At 43.0% G+C, this 11,669-nt stretch overlaps 2 protein-coding genes across 4 annotated transcripts; both read right to left on the bottom strand.

Annotated features, from left to right (window-relative positions):
• Window positions 1–1,156: 1,156 nt before the first annotated feature.
• On the bottom strand, window positions 1,157–6,650 carry lrrc69 (leucine rich repeat containing 69). Of its 3 annotated transcripts, none has more exons than XM_083543353.1 (8): window positions 6,341–6,650; window positions 4,810–4,936; window positions 4,325–4,397; window positions 3,761–3,956; window positions 3,601–3,672; window positions 3,089–3,190; window positions 2,432–2,611; window positions 1,157–2,307 (listed from the first exon to the last, which is right to left on the bottom strand). In XM_083543353.1, exons 1-8 carry the CDS (start codon window positions 6,587–6,589, stop codon window positions 2,194–2,196), a joined length of 1,113 nt encoding a protein of 370 aa, XP_083399479.1. In that variant the 5' UTR covers window positions 6,590–6,650; the 3' UTR covers window positions 1,157–2,193. The 3 variants fall into 3 exon arrangements, with proteins under 3 accessions (XP_083399479.1, XP_083399480.1, XP_083399481.1); XM_083543354.1 differs by having other exon boundaries at window positions 4,325–4,394; XM_083543355.1 differs by having other exon boundaries at window positions 4,810–4,942; window positions 6,341–6,469.
• A 123-nt stretch (window positions 6,651–6,773) lies between these two features.
• Window positions 6,774–10,507, bottom strand: otud6b (OTU deubiquitinase 6B). Its single transcript, XM_083543373.1, has 7 exons — window positions 10,095–10,507; window positions 8,866–9,017; window positions 8,657–8,749; window positions 7,757–8,069; window positions 7,470–7,531; window positions 7,187–7,293; window positions 6,774–7,089 (listed from the first exon to the last, which is right to left on the bottom strand). Exons 1-7 carry the CDS (start codon window positions 10,162–10,164, stop codon window positions 7,005–7,007), a joined length of 882 nt encoding a protein of 293 aa, XP_083399499.1. The 5' UTR covers window positions 10,165–10,507; the 3' UTR covers window positions 6,774–7,004.
• Window positions 10,508–11,669: the final 1,162 nt, after the last annotated feature.

Here is an 11,669-nt window from a genome sequence, read left to right as displayed (position 1 = left end):
TTACTGATTAAAAATATTTTTATCTGGAGTTTATTTATTTATTTTAGATCTAAGTAAAGAAAGGACGTCGTGGATAAATGTATTTTTTGCCGAAGGTTTAAATTTCGCCTTTTTTATTTAGTTATTTATTTATGTATTAAAATTTTTTATAAAAATGGTGAAACAGAAATGCGCGCTGAGTTGATAGCGCGTTAATAACATTTTGTGGCGTTTAAAATTTTTTACATTTTGACAGCCAAATATACATATACAGTGGTCCCCCGCTTATCGACCAGTTCGGACATCGAGCTTTTCGCTTAGCAAACAGTTTTTTGACCGAAATTTGCACCCGCTGAATGACCAAATGCCCGCTTATCGACCTTTTTTTACCCACGTGGAGCATTTTTTTTTTTTTTACTTTTGTAATGTTTTTAATTTATACTTTTTTACTGTATTATTGTCAGAAATCCACCTGCCACGCCCCTTCGGCGGCTGTCAAAACCTCCGCTTTCCCTGAAGACCCCCGGCTTTAACAATGCACACCTGGGGCTCAATATTCACTCATCCCCAGCTCCTATATAAACCCCTCATTCAGCCACACTCCTTGTTGGTTATTGTTGGTATGTGAAGGTGTTTGGTGCATGTTTGTCTGTGGTTTCACTGTCACACGTATTCATATGCATTTCTTCCTTTCCGGACTCCACGCGCTCTCCACGGCACCCCGGATTACCTTTTTCCTCCCGTGCGTTCGCCTGTGGACCTCGACCCTCCAGGGCGTACCACGGATATCACTCTCTTTTGTCGGGATTCTATGGACTGGCGTGTGTGTGTGTGTGTGTGTTCTCGGTAAACCAAAGTGAACTGTGCTCCGGCTTTGCCTCCGCTCATTACGCTGCATAACAATTATATCAAATATTATTTATGTACCTGTATTATTTAGTATTAATGCTGCTAAAAACAGGGCAAAAGCTGTTAATAAATGGGTATCGGTGGAGGTCGGGAACGGATTAATTGGTTTTCCATTATTTCTTATGGGATAATTACATTCGCTCTTCGACCTTTTTGCATTTCGACCGGTTTTAAGGAACGGATTAAAGTCGATAAGCGGAGTACCACTGTACATACATACACATATGTATATGTGTGTGTGTGTGTATGTATATATAAATAATATTATTATTACAAAACGAATTAAAAATTTTGTTACCTAATGAATGTGTCCAGGCTGAAGATCCACATATAGAACACAAGCAGAGAAAAGATGATGATCATGAATGTGTCTGTTCTCAGTCATGTTCTCATCACTGACTCCCTCTGTCTCATCCACATTATCCCCAAACTTCTTACTGCCTTCTGCCTGCTAAATCTTATCTCCATAAACTAGTCTACATCTGTGGTGAGTGAGGGTCAGGACTTTATACAGCAGCGGATTGAAAAAGACGCGCAGTAACAGGAAATCGGTTGTTCGGCTGAAATCAGCGCACAGTGAAAATAAAAAAAAAATATTTCACCAAATCAGTGGATTAAAACTAAAGTAACGAGTCTGTTTTGAAAATGTAAAAAGTAAAAAGTACAGATATTTGTGTAAAAATGTAATGAGTAAAAGTAAAAAGTTGTCTGAAAAATAAATAGTGGAGTAAAATACTGATACCAGAAAAATCCACTTAAGTACAGTAACGAAGTATTTGTACTCCGTTACTTCCCACCTCTGGTTCCTGACTTTACTGACGTGGCTGAACCTCCACAAATCTATTGGAACATCTTCCCAGAAGAGTGGAGGTTACTATAAGAGCAAATGGGGACTGGATGTGGTACAAATGTCCACAAACTTTTGTTCATGTACAGTGTTGCTCGTCTGTGTTTTCTCCACAGTTTCACTGCCATGAACTTTCACAAGCTCTGGAAGGGTCTAAACATACAACGTGATCATACAGTGCCACCTGGTGGATCATTATAGCAAGGACAGCTGCTTTTTTGAAAATTACAAGTGGGAGTTCCGTGGTTAAGATCTTTAACTTCTGATCGCGAGGTCGTGAGGTTAAATCCTACCAAGCTGCAACTCTGGGGCCCTTCAGCAAGGCTCTACATTGTTAACTGCACAGGTGTGTGTGTGTGTGTGTGTGTGTGTGTGTGTGTGGGTGTGTGTGTAAGTGGCTCTGAAAACACTATAAATCTACTACAGGAATTTTACTGAAATATAGATTTGAACAGTTTTTACGGCTTTACTTTACAGACAACGTAATAAGAACAGCTGCTCTTGTTAAAGCAGGAATAGGAGCACAGGAACACCCGGACCGGAACGTCCCCAGAGTTCTTTATGCCCATGTCCTAAAAAAAAAAAGAAAAGAAAAGGAGTGCGGTAACATCAAATTTTACACACTCTTTGTATTTTATTCTGAAATCTTTGTTTTTGTTTGTTTTGGTGAGTCTCGAGTGTGTGCAGTCTCTGCACCTTTCTCAGGCTGATGAACCTCACACACTCGACCCACGTGGTTAGAAACGGCTCGAAGCACACTGCGCACCTCCCGAACCGAGAGAGCATTGCCTGAATATCTGGATGAAACTGCAAAGCGTTGGAGACCAGGGATGACTTGTTTAAACGTTCTTTCAAGATGAACCTGGCAGCGTGTTCCTGTGCAGAAAAACAACGTTAGCAAAGCATCAACCAGCTTCAGTTTAAAGTTCTGCAGCATATTTAAAACAATGTGGATAAAAGTATTGGGACACCTGACTGTTCCAGCAGTATGTGGTTCTTCTCCAAACTGTTACCACAAAGTTGAAGGGCCATAATTGTATAGGTTGCTTCTGGATGCGTTCGGATCTGTTCAGCTTCACAAAGCCTCTGTGCACAAAGCCAGCTTCATAAAGAGCTGCTTTACAATGGATTGGAAGATCTCCAGCTCTCCTGGAAGATCTTGAGTGTCTTGCTATAGAACCCCACCAAAAACCTTTTGAGATGAATGTGAACGCTGGACTGCACCTCAGACCTTCTCACCTCCTCACCTACATCAGTACCTGACTTTCATTACTGGCTGGACGAATCTCCAATTCAGGTGAACGCAAACTTTTGTCCATGTGGTGTATCTTGGAGTGGAATCAGGTTCCTTACCTTTAATGAGAGAACTTCCTCATCTTGAGTGGATGTGAAGAGCTCAGATCGAATGAGATTGTTCCCCTCAAAATAGAACTCTTCCAGCTCAAGAAACTGGAACTGAGATATGTATGTAATGTGTATACACACACACACACACACACACACACACACACACACACACACACACACACACACACACACACACACACACACATATAAAACGCAAAAAAAGCTATCCGCCGAATAATAATTTTTCATCACCAAACATTTGTTTAATTGATGCACTCAATGAGTCTCAAATGGAGCACCAAAATCCACCATGACGCTCGCATCCGGCGATTAAAACCGTCCGTGTGGAAACACGGCAAAATTTCTGTTTGGTGTCCCGATGGTTTACGTCATTTAAAATGTAAAAAAAAAATTAATCGCACATTTTTTATATAATTTTTATTAATCTTTCTACATACTGTCAATCGATTATTTATTTATTTATTTATATTTTTTCCCAAAATTCATTGGTGACTTACATCAGCTGGAAACACAGACAGTCGATTTCCAGCAACATCGAAAATCCGCAGATTTTTCCATCCAAGAATTCCCTTTGCAAACACCAGAAAAATTCGCATTCATTCCATTGTCTAAACAAATCCACTGAAAATCAATTGTTCTAAACCGGCGTAACCCCACCTCTGGTAACTCTCCGAGAGCGTTCCTGGCCAGGCTCAGTTTCCTCAGACGTGTTAGCTCATACAACTCGTGCGGGATTCCACTCAGACTGTTGCGGGTGAAATCCATTTCTGTCAGCTTCCTGACCAGCCCCAGTTCGGCGGGAATCTCTTCGATCTGATTGCCTGCAATACTGAACCTTTCCAGATTCGAGAGGCTGTGAATAAGAACGGAGTCTGGATTGAGAAACCTTTCTGGAGGAGGTGGTGGATTAGCGGTTAAGGCAATGGATTATGGTTTGTGACTGTCGTGAGGTCAAATCCCAGCCACACCCAGCCGGGCTTCTCGAGCATGGCCCCTCCCCTACTTTGTTGTATGATTTGAGATACATTTAAGTCTGGATAAGTGCATCTGCCAAATGTCCATAAACATACATTCTAGAAAGGTGGTAACTCAGTGGTTGAGATGTTGGATTTCTGATCAGGAGGTCATGAGTTCAAATCCCGGCCCCACCAAACTGCCACTGATGGGCTCTTTAGCAAGGTCCTCAACTCAAGATCAAGATTGCTGAACAGGATAACTCACCTCTTTATCGCTGTAGGAACAATTCGGATTTTGTTGTGGTTCAGGTTGAGGACGACAAGGTTTAAAAGACCTTCTGGAAAAAATAAAAATCGAGAAAGAAAGATGAACAAATGTCACTTCTTTTTAGGATTTCTACAGAGTCCATATCTATAACACATCAATAAGGATAATCCTTATCCCCACCCCTCTCCTTTTCTCAAGCTAGACAAGCTTCTGAGATACCAGTGTTCCTGTCCACTGCTCTCTGAAACTCCCTGATCCATTCTGATGCCCATCTTCTGGATGGCTCCACACAAACAGCCTAAAGATTCATACGTTTTCTATGGAGAGTTAAACTCAGGAACTATGAGGACCCATGGCATGGAGCTACAGTTGCCATGAGATGTTCTATGGGTGGGAGGAAGTTATTGATTTAGCCTGTGCAAAAAAATGTACCTCATATTTTTTTTCATTTAATTCTAATCTGATTCTTAATCGTAACTCACCCAGAACCTCAGGATGCAATGTGGAAATCCGATTGCGGAACAAGTGCAGCTTTTTCAGGCTGTGAAGATGTTTCAGGACTGGTGGCATCTCCTCAAAAGCGTTATTGCCCAGGTTAAGTTCTGTCAACTAAAGCTGCAGGTAATTACGTTACAAACATCTAGTGAGTGAGAGTGTGTGTTACAGGTTACGTGTAGAAGGAGTGTCTATGACGTTACAGGTAGAGAGAGAGTTTGTGTTACAGGTTACAGCTGGAGTGTGTGTGTGTGATACAGGTGGAGGGAGAGTGTGTTTTACAGGTTACAGGTAGAGTGGGTGTTACTGGTTACAATTAAAGTGTGTGTGTGTGTGTGTGTGTGTGTGTTACAGGTAGAGTGTGTGTGTTTTACAGGTGGTGGGAGACTGTGTGTGTTATAGGTTACAGCTAGTGTGTGTTGCAGGTTACAGGTAGAGTGAGTAAATGTGTGTGTATGTTGCAGGTGAACAGAGTGTGTGTGTTACAGGTGGTGGGGGAGGGTGTTACGGTTTACAGGTAGTTTTACAGGATGCAATTAGAGTGAGTGAGTGTGTTGCACACACACACTCTCCCTCCACCTGTAACATATACACACACTACCTGTAACCTGTGTGTTACAGGAAGAGTTTTACAGGTTACAATTAGAGTGAATGTGTGTGATACAGGTGGAGGGAGATAGTGTGTGTGTGTGTGTGTGTGTGTGTGTGTGTGTGTGTGTGTGTGTGTGTGTGTGTGTGTGTGTTACAGGTGGAGGGAGAGTGTGTGTGTGTGTGTGTGTGTGTGTGTGTGTGTTACAGGTGGAGGGAGAGAGTGTGTGTGTGTTACAGGTGGAGGGAGTGAGTGTGTGTGTGTTACAGGCGGAGAGTGTGTGTGTGTGTGTGTGTGTGTGTGTGTGTGTGTGTTACAGGTGGAGGGAGAGTGTGTGTGTGTGTGTGTGTGTGTGTTACAGGTGGAGGGAGAGTGTGTGTGTGTGTTACAGGTAGAGGGAGAGAGTGTGTGTGTGTGTCTGTGTGTTACAGGTGGAGGGAGAGTGTGTTTGTGTGTTACAGGTAGAGGGAAAGAGTGTGTGTGTCTGTGTGTTACAGGTAGAGGGAGAGAGTGTGTGTGTGTGTCTGTGTGTTACAGGTGGAGGGAGAGTGTGTTTGTGTGTTACAGGTAGAGGGAAAGAGTGTGTGTGTCTGTGTGTTACAGGTGGAGGGAGAGAGTGTGTGTGTGTCTGTGTGTTACAGGTGGAGGGAGAGTGTGTGTGTGTGTTACAGGTAGAGGGAGAGAGTGTGTGTGTCTGTGTGTTACAGGTGGAGGAAGAGTGTGTGAAAGAGGGGAAGAATAGAAGCTTCAGAAAAGAGCCATCACTCCGAGTCACAGCAGGTTTGGGTTTGGTGTCTGTAGCTTGAACGCTCTTTAGGGGAGCAGCAGATAGAAATAATTTCTCAGAAAAATAATTTTATTAATTTTAATTTACATTAGAAATAATTAATATTGGACTGTAGATTGAGACCATTGTCCTGCTCACCCACCTGCTGCATGCAGTGCAGACCCTCTGGCAGACTCAGCAGCTGGTTGTTGTTTAAACTAATCCCCGAAAGCCAAGTTAATGCTAAAACCCCTTTAGGAAGCTCACGCATGTTCCTTGAGTTTAAATTAAACGCCTTGGGTTTAGTTTTCTTTGCCTGAAAGACCGGATCATGATCCATTCTCCTGGTGTTTTTCAGGTTCCCGTAGAAACAAATACAAACCTGTAACCGGAACGAGATGTTACACGACATCTAGCGGGCAGAAGAAAGAACTGCAGACCTGCACCGCAAACCAGATTTAATCCAATTGGTTCCGTTCCATACGCACGGAATGGCCCAAAGTATTGGGACACTTGACTTTTCCAGTCCAGAGAAATCTTGTCCATACAGTGTAATAATTAAAATTCCTCATTTATTATATTAGAGAAAGAAAACGTGGGAAGAAATTTGTGTTTATTTGATTTAAAAGGCATCTAAACACCACATTTATTAAAGATGATGTTTTCCTGGGAACATGGAGTACATGGAGTGATGAGATCGTTAGCTTCTAAACCAGTCATCACTCTGTGCTTCTGGAAGCCATCTCTCCATCATCTCTCCATCATCTCTCCATACCACGGTCAAGGCTCTACGTCCTCTACGTTTGAAGGACCGGGACAGGATGGGTTCAGGTTTGCTCTTCGGCAGCGGCGTCCTTTCGAGGTTCCACGGAGTTGTAGTGCTCGCCCAGTCCGTACGCATGTCTCATGTATCTGACACGAGACGAAGAAGAGAAAAATGGAGCATTAAATGTGAAATAAATAAATAAATGAATAAATAGGAAGCATTTTTCTTGATATGAATATTTACACAAGAGTGAGGGGCGGCTTGTTGTACTCGTCACCAGTAACGATGGCAGGAGACTCGGCTTGAATGACCTCGATGGGTATCTGGAGGACGTGCGTCAGGGCTCGTAACTAGGACATGAAAAAAAAAAAAATAACAGAAATACACGTGAAAAATATATAAAATATTTTCAGACATTTAAATGAAAATGGTTAAAATATGAAATGTTGATAATTTGTGTTAAAAACTGACCAGCACAGATCTATAAATCGCTCAATCTAGTCTGAGAACCTCAGAGGAACCTTACCTCCAACTGTCCACCCCAAGCTGCTGTCTCAGAAACGTCACTGCAGTACTTCTCAAATTCATCTGTGGAGAAGGAACACTGGTGTTGGAGACACTGGGGAACAAACAACCACAGTTTATAACAACCACAGTAACGCTGGCGGTGAGAACAGTATCTTCAGTATCTTCTGGTCGCTACACACCAGCTTCTCGTTAAATACTTTCCTATTGGAGCATATGAGCTGCTAGGAGACTTTAAGAGGGAGAAGAGACAGACAGACACGTGTGCACATCAGTGATGCTGCTGACCTGCAGTGAACATCTCCCCCGTGCTGGAGTTGGTAAGGAAGGGCAGGAAATCGTCCTGGTGGCTCCTCATGTAGCAAGATGTCTGAAGCCGGAGCTCATGGATCCCGAGAGAAGATCCGCGGCCTGCTAGCTGATCCTCCACCGCACGATACATGCAGTGGCCATCAGACGAGATCTCCTTCATCTGCAGCTGCTTCTCGGCCAGTTTCTGGCGTAGCTTCAGTCCTTCCTGATGCCTGGATCCAGACAGGTTCTCCACCTCGGCCTCAGCGATGCGGTTCTCTCGCTCCTTCTCCTGAGCAGCTTTTTTGTCCTGGAGAAGAAAAAAAGAAAAACACAAACGTTACGATTTAAAAACAGTGTATAAAATTGTAAAAAGACAGAAATTAAAGATCATGAAAGAGAAGAAGAGACACATAGTGCAAGAGGGAAAGACACCCAACAGTGAGTAAAACAAAGTGAGAAAGACAGATACAGAGACACATGGACACACAGACAGAGATGCACAGATCAGCAAAAAGACAGAGAGACAGACAGAAAGAGACAGTTTAATAGACAGACAGAATGACAGAGGGGGAGAATAAGAAACAGACAGACAGGAAGACAGTAGTCAAAGAAGGAGACAGACAGAAAGAGATGGACAGACACTGGGAGACAGAGGGAGAGACACACAGACAGAGACGAACAGATCAGCAAAAAGACAGAGAGAGACAGAAGGACAGAGACAGACAGTTTAATAGACAGATAGAAAGACAGATGTAGCATGAGAGACAGATAGTATTCAGAGACAGACAGACACAAAGCAAGACAGACAGGAAGACAGTAGTCAATAAAGGAGACAGACAGAAAGAGATGGACAGACCTAGGGAGCGAGAGACACAGACAGAGAGACAGTCTCACCCGTCTCTTCTGAGCTTTGGATATCCGGGTGTGTTTGCCTTCTGCTTGCTCTTGGACGTCTAGACTCTGAACCGCTTCTGTAACTTCATCAACCTTCACACAAGGATCACACAGTTCCAGTTAGATCTCACACACACACACACACACACACACACACACACACACACACACACACACACACACACACACACACACACACACACACACACCTCCACTCCAGCAGGAGACGTCTGCAGCTGTCTCAGCTCGTTCTCGTGCTTCTCGTTCAACTCGGCTTCCAGTCTGCTGATGTCCTCGCTCAGCTGCTTCCTCTTCTTCTTATCGTTTTTAGGAACAGCATTTTTCATGCTCTGGATTTTAGCTGCAGGGAAAAAACAAACAACAATAACCAATAAACAATAAGGCTTTAGAGCTCACAGCGTCGTTTCTACGGCAACGAAACAGACACTTATTTAACACGGAGAAATCATATCCGAGACACGGAGAAGGTTCCTGCATCGGGTTCTGGAAGGAGTCTCCAGTTTCAGTGTAACAGCCAGCAAACAACCCACATCCTTATAACTGATATGCAGTGGACAGAAAGACAGATTAAGAGAGAAAGAGACAGCAAGAGAAACTCAGAGAAATAGAGTGAGAAACAACAAGAAAGAGAGACAGTGAGGAAATATATAGCGAGAAAGACAGCGAGAAACAAGAGACAGTGAGAGAGACAATAAGTGAGCAACAGAGTAAGAGAGACAGTGAGAGAAACAGCAGGAGACTCAGTACAGAAAAGACAGTGAGAGAGAAAGACATTGAGGGAGACACAGCAAGATAGAGACAGAGAGAAACAATAAGTAGAAGAGAGATAGGTAGAGAGACAGCAAGAACAAGAAAGTAAGAGAGCGAGAATCAGTGAGAGTTAGAGACAGCGAGAGTAAGACAAAAAGGGAAAGACAGCAAGATAGACAACGAGAGAGAGACAGCAAGATAGACACAGGAAGAGAGAGACAGCTAAAGAGAGACAGCAAGAGAGACACAGCATGATAGAGACAGCGAGAGAGACACAGCATGATAGAGACAGCAAGAGAGACAGCAAAAAAAATAAAAAAAACAACAGTAAGAGAGACACACGGGGGCGGGGCGAAGAGACAGCAATAAAGACAGTGGGAGAAAGGCCTAATCTAAATCTATCTAGAAGGCTGTATCTATAATAACTGCATGTTGCCTTCACTTTCGCACTATAAGTGTAAATGAGCAGCTTCCGCGCCCTTCGTAGTGCACTAGATATTCACATTAAGGGAGATTTGAGATTCGGTCTTTCACAATAGCTTTAAACGAGGACTATTTTTAAAAGTAATAAATAAATATACACAAAATAGACATTTTACGCCCCAATAATTCAGTGAGTGTAAAAATAAAAGAAGAGCCCTCGATGAGTGAATGAGACGCGGCCCACCCTGCAGGTCTTTCTTCTCCCGGCGATGCAGTTTGGCCAAATCGTCCTCCGCGTTTCCACGTTCCTCCATGTCACTCCGTGTTTATATTAATATCAGCAACAATTCGGAACCAAATCAATCAATAAGCGCATTTTTTTTCTCCACCATTTCACTCACATTATAGAATAATGAGTCATAATTCACTGAATCGACTCTGGCTCATGCTCTCACCCGGACCGGTGAACTCAGAAAGAATAAGCCTTTTTTTTTTTGCCTAAATAAAAGCCTCTTCCTTATTTACCGCGTCATTGATTATTTTATTTATTATGTATCGAATTTTTCGCTGCTTCATATTAAAATAAAAAAATAAATATATTTTTTTATGTGCAATAGTAATAAGTATAAAGTAGCAGTTGTCATTTCGTCAAGCACACGTCCAATGTGTGTGTGAAGCGTGAAACTATATAATCAACGAGACATCGTGGACTAAAACCATTGTTTGACAAAATTAAAGTCCCTTCCTTATCTAACGTCTCCTCCATTATTATTTCCTCACAAGCTGCACACTACACGGTCAAACGTATTAGGACACCTGGTGGTGGTTCTTCTCCAACCTGTTACCACAAATTTAAAAGCACACAGTTGTATAGGACGTCTTTGGGTGGCGTAGCAAGAAATTCTCCTTTCACTTGAACTACGGGACCCGAAACCTGTTTCAGAATGATGATGCTCCTGTGCACAAAATGAGCTCTATGAAGATCTGGGGGTTCGGAGTGAAATAGTTTTAACAATAATGAACACCTTCAGGATGAAGGTGAATTTGCACCCCAGGCCTCCTCACCTTCATCAAGACCTGAATTTACTAAGTGGTTAAACGATTTTCCACACACACACTCCCCAAAATATAGTGCAACATCTTCCCAGTAGAGAAGAGTTAAGGTGATGATGACCGTAAACGGGATCAGAATCTTTTAAATCTCTAAATACAACATCAGGATTTTCTCTGGTGTTTGGTAGGCAGGAAGTCACTCATAAACTTCAGGTTTTAAGTCAAAGGAAAGGAACACAAACATCTCTTAGATGTTTTTCTGTCTGTGTGTGTTGTTATTGTGGAAAAACAAAACTTGTGACATCACTAAAGGCCTCAGGTTCAGGACGCAGGACTCAGTTTCACCTCCCAGGTTCAGGACGCAGGCTTCAGATTCATGAGTCAAAGCTCAGGACGCAGACCTTAGCTTCAAGCCCCAGGATCAGGACTTGGGCCCCCAGTTCTGGAATCAGGTTCCAGTTTCAGGCAGCAGATTCTGGTCCCAGGATCAGGACTTGGGTTAAGACTCAGGATCCAGTTTCAAGCCCTAGGTTTAGGCACCAGGATCAGGACTTGGCTCCTTCGTTTTAGCATCAGTTTTTAGGACTCAGGCATCAGGTTCTTGCCCCAGGTTCAGGACTTGGGTTCATGGTTCAAGACTCAAGTCTCAGGACTCAGACCTTAGGTTAAGGCCCGAGGCCTCAAATTCAAGCCCCAGGTTCAGGCCCAAGTTCATGCCTCAAATTTAGGATTCAGGCCAGGGGTGTCTAAACTTTTTCACAAAGAT

Source organism: Silurus aristotelis (genome assembly GCF_946808225.1).
Source record: "Silurus aristotelis genome assembly, chromosome: 6".
Lineage (NCBI taxonomy): Eukaryota > Metazoa > Chordata > Actinopteri > Siluriformes > Siluridae > Silurus > Silurus aristotelis.
The sequence above is the reverse complement of the archived record's forward strand: the minus strand, read 5'-3'. Positions and strand labels throughout refer to the sequence as shown.